This window comes from Haliotis cracherodii, unplaced genomic scaffold (assembly GCF_022045235.1).
Source record: "Haliotis cracherodii isolate W230 unplaced genomic scaffold, xgHalCrac1.p SCAF_9, whole genome shotgun sequence".
Taxonomy (NCBI): Eukaryota; Metazoa; Mollusca; class Gastropoda; order Lepetellida; family Haliotidae; genus Haliotis; species Haliotis cracherodii.
The window spans coordinates 7,997,879-8,007,477 of NW_027266343.1; the positions used below are offsets into that span (position 1 = coordinate 7,997,879).

At 40.4% G+C, this 9,599-nt stretch overlaps 1 protein-coding gene across 1 annotated transcript; it reads right to left on the reverse strand.

Annotated features, from left to right (window-relative positions):
* Positions 1–408: 408 nt before the first annotated feature.
* LOC139452430 (nuclear receptor-binding factor 2-like) lies at positions 409–5,610 on the reverse strand. Its single transcript, XM_071233903.1, has 3 exons — positions 5,539–5,610; positions 4,807–4,891; positions 409–3,050 (listed from the first exon to the last, which is right to left on the reverse strand). The coding sequence occupies exons 1-3, from the start codon at positions 5,557–5,559 to the stop codon at positions 2,422–2,424; spliced, it is 735 nt and encodes a 244-aa protein (XP_071090004.1). The 5' UTR covers positions 5,560–5,610; the 3' UTR covers positions 409–2,421.
* Positions 5,611–9,599: the final 3,989 nt, after the last annotated feature.

Below are 9,599 nucleotides of genomic sequence, written 5' to 3' on the forward strand. Positions count from 1 at the left end.
GACTCCATTATTTACAGACTGCCGTCATATAGCTGGAATATTGCTGAGTGCGGCATTAAACAACAAATAACCATAACCATAACCGACAATATAATACATGTGTCAGATTTATTTGACTTAGGAATGTATGTAGGCCTTGTTACATGTAATTGAGTGAACCCATCAGTTATCACAGACGAGGGAAATGTAGACAAAAATTGATGCAGATTAAACAGTATTTCAATTATATAACGACCTGTTAGCTTTATGTGGGAAGAAGGCCTGAAGTGATGCCGCACTTAGATGTATTCCATTTTAGTGAAAACCACAAGCATGGGTATGGTGCTGACGAACCAAAAACAAACCAGGTGATGCTTGGATTTGAACCCACGATTATATGTTTCTGGCATGCCTTAGGCTGTTAGGGACACAACTCTGCACATCAAATTGTGGCACCTCGGCAACTAGGCCACCTGTGCTTTCTGCTGAGTGTTGACATTGATCACTTTGGTGAGGCTTACAACAGGTATGGGGGTGAGTGAGTGAGTTGGGTTTAACGCTGCTCTTAACAGTATTCCAGTTATATCACGGCGTGTCAGCTTAATTTGGGAGGAAAGCTTGAAGTGATGCAGGTCTCAGACGTTAACACTTCAGTGAAACCCACGAGCACGGGTGTGGTGCTGACAAACCTAGAAACATAATCGGGGCGAACCAGGATTCGAACCCACAATCATAGGTTTCTGGCGTGCCCAAGGGACGTAACTCTGCAGAGCGAATTGTGGCGCCTTACATGACTGGGCCACCCGGCCCCCCCAACAGGTATGGTGCTGACACAGGTTCAGATGGGACTCACATAACCATGATAACAGCCTGAAAACTACGGGACACCACTCTACACATCAAGTCCAACACCGAAGACTTGTCCCCTATACAAACAAATGTCTGCCACTGAAAAACTAAACATGCTAGACAGTCACCAAACAGATCATCTTTGTTAAAAAGAAAGGGCAGCATCCCCCAAAATGATTACCATAGTTTTCATATATCGATACCAGTCCTCATATTTCATGAATTCAGTTATCCAGAGAGACCCTTGATAGATCGCGAGGACTCTTAAACATTACAATCATACCTTAAAAACATTATTAACACTCTCACACTGGAGATATTTACCACCTAACAATAGTCCATTCAAGGAAATGCAGGATCCATGATTGAAGCATTACCCGTCACTGTACTGTGTATGCCTCCAGCGACTATCCGGGTTAGAGTGAGTGAGTGAGTGAGTTGGGTTTAACGCTGCTTTTAACAGTACCCCAGTTATATCACGGCGTGTCAGCTTCATGTGGGAGGAAAGCACGAAGTGATGCAGGTCTCAGACGCTTACCACTTCGGTGAAACCCACGAGCTCGGGTATGGTGCTGACAAAACCTAGAAACACAATGGGGCGAACCGGGATTCGAACCCACAATCATAGGTTTCTGGCGTGTCCAAGGAACGCAACTCTGCACAGTGAATTGTGGCGCCTTAAACGACTGGGACACCCGTGCCCCCCTATCCAGGTTAGAACTGCATTGCAGCAACCCATGCTTGTAAGAGGCATCTAACAGGATCAGGTGGTCTGGTTTGCTGACTTTGTTGATCCATTTCATTGTATACCAATTGCGTAGAGCTATGCTCATGAATTGTCTGGTTCAGATTTGATATATTACAGACCTCCATCATATAGCTGGAATATTGCTGAATGCGGCGTTCAACAGAAAACAAACAAATTCTACTTAGAATCCAACTCACTGTCCACTGTCTGTTTAGGCCGATCAGCAGAATTACACTGGCTGGTGTTACCAACAAAATACTAGGATGACAAACTGTTTCCTTAACACTTAAAGAGTTACATGAAATTGAGCATATAAACATGAGCCAGGAACCAGAAATATGAGATTCCAATTTCAGACTTGAATACACCATGTGTAGAACTAAAAATCAAAATAAATATCTACATGTTTAAAGTATATATATTACCAATCCTATCATTCTTTCTGAACACATTCTGATTTGACATCAGCTTAATCATCTTGACTACATGGCTATTGCTAAGACAACCTAAGAAAAAGGTTCTAAATGCCTCTTAAAGACTTGTTAGGACAACCTATGCTATTACATTCAATAATTATATTCAATTTGTAGATTATCATCATTAATCAGATTTAAAATTAATATTTAAAAAAATCTTTATGTTTACAGGTTAATAAGACATGTTAAAGAGAAAAGGTTTCTAAACTCCCAATTTAAAAAAAGTAAGTGAGGGCATATGGTATTTCTATCAATGATATAACAACATCTCAAACAATTTCATTTTGAAAACCATCAACCTGATCACACTCACAACGAAAAAAAGAAGTTATCTAAAAATATATTACTGCTGCCTTTTCTTAAAGGAGTCTATTTCTCAATAAGCGCATCATCTGACTGCAATCCCCCTTGAAGCATATCCAAGCTCAAGGTCGGCATTTCAAGAGGGGGAAGGTCAAATGGAGTGAAATGATCAGGGCTGAACACTGGCTCAGACATGACATGTTTTAATGTTTCCCTCTCCCTGAGTTGTGTCTGCAGTTGTTCATTTTCCCTCCTGACAGTGTCCAAGTCTCTTAGTAGGCGTTTCACATGCTTCTGGAGATGCTCATTGTGGGCCTGGAGCTCCTCAATGACAGTAGTTTCATCCCTTGGGCATTTATTGAAGGTCACTCGTGGAGCTGATGTCTTTGGTGAGCTGGATTCCTGAGAGTCTTTTAGGAATGCTAACAGGGTGTCTGTGTGAGTCATTGTATGGTACAAACTTGCCTCGCTGAAATGATTTGGGTCAAGGTCGCCATCAATTGTGTCAAGGTCATCTGTTTGACAGCTCTGATTGGTCCTGTTCTCAGAGCTTTTTTGTGCATTATGAGCACGTTCAATTCTTATGCGTTTTTCAAGGATGAGCTCTTGTTGATGCAGATGGTGTTTATGCTGCAATCTAAGTGACTCTAGAGCATGTTCTGAGCTCGTCAGCTGCATCGCCTCAAGAAGGTACTCTGCAAAGATGAAAACAGTTAAAATGCAAAAGGTTTCAGACAACACAATAGATAACTGAACCCTTCATAGTTTTGAACCACGAAAAATACCTTGAAAAGTTATTGGGACCTGCCCTCTATACAGTGTGTGAAACAATCTCAAAACATTGATAGCCTCAAAGAGAAACACTGCTCCCAGTTTGAAAGTATTGAAATAGCGAAAACTTGCTTATTATGGACCATAATTTTGACTGGTCTGACTTGTGTTCGATGCTATTCTTGCTGTGCTGCACGAGGCAACACCTTCCTGTCAACACGGTCCCCAATTGCCCCTCAACAGCTCCGAAACCCAGTTTGTTGGGTAGCTGAAGCAGGCTAATAAACACAGTGCCAGCTATAGTCTGGAAGGTAATTTAAGGTACCGACGAAAAACTATTGGACCTACTCCAGTCAAAGTTGGTATGAGATTATTAAACAGTCATACAAAACTGGATATTACATTTAAAGACAATCGGTGCATGAATAAAAAAATCTGTCTATTTAGCTATCACTATATTTCATCAACAACCAGACCTGTTTGTCACAGGTGGAATGAGCATTCATTGAAACAGCCATATGCATAAGACTACCCCTGCTTCACAGGGCCATATGACACAGTTGAACCAATCAACTCAACTCGAAAGGGTGCACAGGAATCACGCACGCACAAATTCGGTGTTAGCGTTGGGCGGCTCAACGTGTGTGATTCCCACACAACATGGGCAGGTTCAAAATGATATTATTACCCTGGTCACTGGATCAGCGTGCACTCAACAATCATTCTAAACTCCCTGGGGAGTATACAACCCAAGCTGCCCATGAGGCGCTAGAAGGTTAATAACCACTGCTTGGTGAACAGAGTCATATATCTCGAACAAAGTCACTTGCCCAAGGAGACACCACACGCGTAACATGTCCACATCCCCCAAAATATCTTACAGAAACACTTAGAGTAGGCTCCAACTGAACAGGTAAATATCAGGTACCAAACAGTTTCTTGTACATGATGTAGCAATAGTTTCATGTTAATATTTTGCTGAACTTCTTGAAAGGAAAATGGCATATTTGATCATGTTATTTAATTTTTTACTTCAGCTTACATAGGGTACCAGGAACATGGAACGGTTCATGAGATAGTTGATACATATGATAATATGATAATATTTATTTCTGGGGTATCATGTATCATATATATATAAGTTTTTCATCCTGAATGCAAAATTCAATTTGTGATGTTTTTGCGCTAACTTCCTCTTGTTCTATGTGGTCTAGCAATCAAGAGGGGTTTTTTTAGTTTTAAATCATGTGACTGGTTTCATCGGCTCGTTCTAACAGTATTATGTAATCAGATTTAGCATGTTATTATTTCATGATAGACGACTAGGCAACTCTATGCCAGGTAATTATCAGCTTATTCGGAAAAAATTGTCAGTGTTACTTTTGAATATGCATTGATCATCATAATCATGTTGACCCAGGAGTAGGCGTATTGTCAGAATAAATTCCAAATGCATTGATACATACATTTTTCATGACATCTCTAATCATTAGTCACAGTATCTTGTGAGGTATAAGTTAATTTCCATTCAATTCCCGAGTCCATTCTCCATTCTATGTCTGGCAGAGTGATCTTCTATTTCAGGGTTCATTATCTGACTATGTTTGGAGTGCCTTACCTTGCAAGTAATGGTTTGCTAGCTACAGGACTTGGAACATTACTATATTACTTGTTACTGACCTGCTGCTCTCTTGTGACAGTCAACTGCATCATCAAACCTCCCACTCCGCACAAGGGCATCTGCTCGCCGACCCTGCTGGTGAGCCTGTGGGGAACAATGCACACTCAACAGTGACAAATGTATTTTTGCTCACACTTATAATACTAAATTGGGTTTACAGATCGGCCAACAATAACAATCAGGATTCCAGTGTTGTCCCTTATACAGAATATTTCTATATAGCCGAGAGCCGTGATTGGGTCCTACAGTCAAGACATGACCCTACATCATGTAGGGTCATGTCTTGAGTGTAGGACCCATTGCAGGTTTCAGCTATTTTCTAATCGACGCTGAACATGCTGAAGCTGGTATTATTGCTTATGAATAAACATGATAAAGGGAATCACAAACTGTTTAACTGCATGACTACTAGATGTGGCTTATGCTAAAAGCCCCATATGTGTGTGCTATTTTGAATAATTACACGGAACTTATGACAACAACGACACCGTTCACTTGGTGTTGCAAACCGACATTTCAGTAGGAATTATTATTGAAAATGCGGTATCGAAAGTGCCAACTTGCATTGATCAGTGACAGTGCCCTGAATTAATTCGATTATTTACATGTTGATTTAACACACATCTGATAAACAGTTCAAAATGAAGAGCAAGATATATTATTTCGTCGAAATCTGTATTTGGCCCCCCTGTATTTGACTGTTTACTATCGTGTAGCCGTCTAACCCTTACCAAATTAAGTGGCGAGTCCATCACAAGATGTTTACAAACTGATCAGAACCATTCCCAACCCGGAAGTGGTTCCCTGCCTCGGAAGTAGTTTCATTGGCGAGACGAATTTTACAATTTGTGAATCGGAAAACATATGGACAAGGATTCGTCATATGGAGACCTACGGGTTTTAAATCTATCTGTTTAAAACTTTACCTGATCTTTGGTAATGTTTATTTCTCTGTTTATTTTGCGTGATGTTTTGAATACATGTATTTATATTTCTAAATGTGAGGAATATCAAATTCAATTTATTGATATCTAAAATCACCATATTTTACGATAACACAAATTAAATAGTTGATATCACAAATTCGATTATTAGATATCCAAAATGAATTCTTGATATCACAAAATTGAATTAGTATTATCAAAAATACTTAAGAATTTTAGATGTATTATAATATATAATATGGGTCTTTTGATATCACAAATTCAATTTATGATAATTATCTAAAATCGAGTTTGTGATTTTAAAAATCATTTTGTCACATCAATAACGAATTATTGATATGATAAAATCATGAATGTATAGCAGAACATATCAATAACGTCATACAGAGTCAGCCACACACACACACGCGCACGCAGGCACGCACGCACGCATAAACACATACACACACACGCAGCATGACACCATATTAAACACAGCACTGTGTGACGCGGCCATAGATCTAACTTCCGACGTTCCCGCTCGCCGGACAGAGACCCTTCCACTAGGCCACGGAGGCGGGTAAGAATGTATAGATTATATACCTACGTCATGTATATTATATTTCAGGAGCAAATAAGTATCCTATTTTCAAAGAACATCAGCAAGAGGCATGAATGTCTGATGTTACAGATAGATGTATCACTCCTAAGATCCGTGTTAGAATAGATCCCGAGCAACCCACTTTGTCGTAAGAGGTGACTCGCGAGATCGGGTGGACTTGATGCATGTCATCGTACCTTATCGCGTAGATCGAGGCTCAGGATGTCTATCACTGGATTGTCTGGCCCAAACTATGTTTTATAGATAAAGTAGTATTATATAGCTGGAATATTGATGAGTGGGGCGTTAAACAACAAACATTCCAGTTATACCAATTAGTTTTAATATATATTTTCAAATACATGTACTTCAACAGGCTTAACCAGCCTAATATTGGCTTAATATATAACGTGCCATATATAAAACTAAATCCCAGGTAGACTGTTAATATATATTCTTCTGTATACATAGCTGAAATGACGCGTGACACTGAACTCTTAAAGTATCAGGGGCGGTCGGGTAGCCTAGTGGTTAAAGCGTTCGCTCGTCACGCCGAAGACCCGGGTTCGATTCCCAACATGGGTACAATGTGTGAAGCCCATTTCTGGTGTTCCCCGCCGTGATATTGCTGGAATGTTGCTAAAAGCGGCGTAAAACCATACTCACTCACTCACTTAAAGTATCAGTGCATGTCTCTATCGAATGAAAGGCCCCTGTGAGGGTCTCTTTTTGCACTCAGGTGAAAGAGTTTCGATCAATCTTATTCCTTTCAGTATATGTTTTTTAAATAACAACAACTCAAGATCAACACGCATGTGCATGGGTCCAATTGCTCCGGCAGACATCGGGACTCGGATGCTTTACATTTGTTCTAAAAAAAGTTAGGCTAATGTTGACCTATTTTCGAGATCGTACCATGATTACTGAACACAACATCACGTGCTCTATATGTCTAAAATATCACCAGTATCCAACAGTTTGAAATAAATCAGAGAAATTATTATTCACTTTGATACCTTATTAGTTTATATATACTTGTATTATCTAAGACGTGTACATACTAGTAACAACTTATACGCGTTTGTATTAGTTATACTTTATACGTGTATATACCATATATACTTTAAACGTATACATACTAGTAAGACCTTATACGTGTATATACTGAACCGTGAAGATCGGGGGTAGAATAGGACTGGTCTTCAGCAACCCATGCTTGCCGTAAAAAGCAACTTTGCTTGTCGTAAGAGGTGACGAACGGGATCGGGTGGTCAGACTCACTGACTTGTTTGATACATGTCATCGATCCCAATAGCGTGGATCCATGCTCATGATGTCAATCACTTGATTGTCTGAGCCAGACTTGATTATTTACAGACCACCGTCATATAGCTGGGATATTACTGAATGCTGTTTTTAACAACAAACAAACGAAACGTGTATATACAAGTAATACTTTATCCGTGTATATAACAGTAATATCTTATGCATGTATAAACCAGTTAGAGCTTATACGTGCATGTACTAGTATAACCTTACATGTGTATATGTTACAGTCAATGTATAAAAAGCAACAATGTTTTAGTCATTTTACAATTATTTTTCCGCCAGATTGACTAAAGGTTAAGAAGCTCAAAAAGGCTTAAACACATCGCAATAGACAAATACTGCTGGAAATAGAAGCCAAATCTTTTGAAATTATACATTGACTTTCGTTTTCCTTCAATCAGTCACTGGGTAATGAAATAGAGCATAAAATGGTTGGAATTCGATATCATTATATAAAAAATGAAATCATAATTGTAAAATAACTGAAATATTTTGTCGTTTTGAATGTTGCCTAAGTAACAATTTCAGTCATTTTAGTTGTACTGTAACTCTGCCCCGATTCGTTACGCTTCTTCTGACATTCAATGCAAAAAGATGTGTACAGTTCCTCTACCTCACGGGTGATATTAGCATATTTTGTCAATGCTTTCAACATGGTGTCACGACCAGCATGATCAGTTGAAACGTGAACGCTCTCAACGACGTCAAACATATCGTCGGTATGTGTAAAGTATAAGGGTTCTTGAGCACCGGGGGCGTCGGGTAGCCTAGTGGGTAAAGCGTTCGGTCGCCACGCCGAAGACCTGTGTTCCATTCCCGACATGGGTACAATGTGTGAAGCCTATTTCTGGTGTCCCCCGCTATAAACATGTCACTTTTAAAGTTGATATTTGATACCCCTAAAACACTCATTCACTCACTCAGTTTACCCTTGGAAATCACATGACATCATAGGTGTATGTCTAGAAATGTCAGTCTTGATATTTGAGACCTGGAACAAAGAGATAGACAGAACATGGAAAGGTCAGAGATGGAGAGATTTGAGGAGAGGTCTTGAAATGGGCCAGTTTGGGGGATTAATGTGACAATAAGTATTCCACAAAGGTCAGAGGTGTTGTCAGCCTCGTGATGAAGATATTTGTGTCCTGGGAAGATGCTGGTGAATGGCGTCAGGAATGTTCATCACGCCCAGGTGCTTGCTCTCCTTGGTGAGGCGAGGTAAAATTGGGGTTTAACGTCGCGTCCAAGATTATACGTGTGTGTGGCTGCTTGTACTAGTCCGGACTGATGCCGATTTATAGTGCTAGCCTACTGAGATACCATGATGCAGTTTAACACGAATACCCCACTCAGACACAGTATTCTGACCCCGAGCCGACCAGTCCTTGTTTTAGCCCCTTAATGCCGAGCGCCAGACAGGGTAACAACAAGTACCATCTTTTAACGTCTTTTGGTATGACGCGGCCGGATATCGAACCCCGGACCTTCCGCACTCCGGGCGGACGCTCTACCACAAGACCACGGAGGGATTCTGCTCTCCTTGGAGTAGAAGTTTCCTTTATTGATTTAACGATGAAAAGCGTAATCAGGGTTCGACATTATTAGGCCTCTGTAAAATTTGACCGCCTCTTTTGTCTAGTGGATAGAGCGTCTGCCTGGAGAATAGAAGGTTGGTTGTTCGAACCCCAGCCACATCACACCAAAAGAGGTTAAACACCCCAAAACACTCACTCACTCACTCAAGCATATGATTGCCTGTATATCGGAAAGATTACACAGACTTTTTCCGGGGACCAACAGTTCTTAACGACATATCAATATGTCACACACAAACGCACGCACGAACGCACACACGCACGCACGCACGCAGCCACGCACGCACGCACACGCGCGCACATACAGAGCATGACACTATATTAAACAAAAACAGCGCTCTGCT

Bases quoted from the DNA above. Each gene is read 5' to 3' on its own strand.
- LOC139452430 (XM_071233903.1), bottom strand. From the start codon at position 5,559: ATGGACTCGCCACTTAATTTG. The intron at 4,892-5,538 runs GTAAGGGTTAGA...TGTTCCCCACAG, and splicing joins TGGACTCGCCACTTAATTTG to GCTCACCAGCAGGGTCGGCG. The intron at 3,051-4,806 runs GTCAGTAACAAG...TCATCTTTGCAG, and splicing joins CTGTCACAAGAGAGCAGCAG to AGTACCTTCTTGAGGCGATG.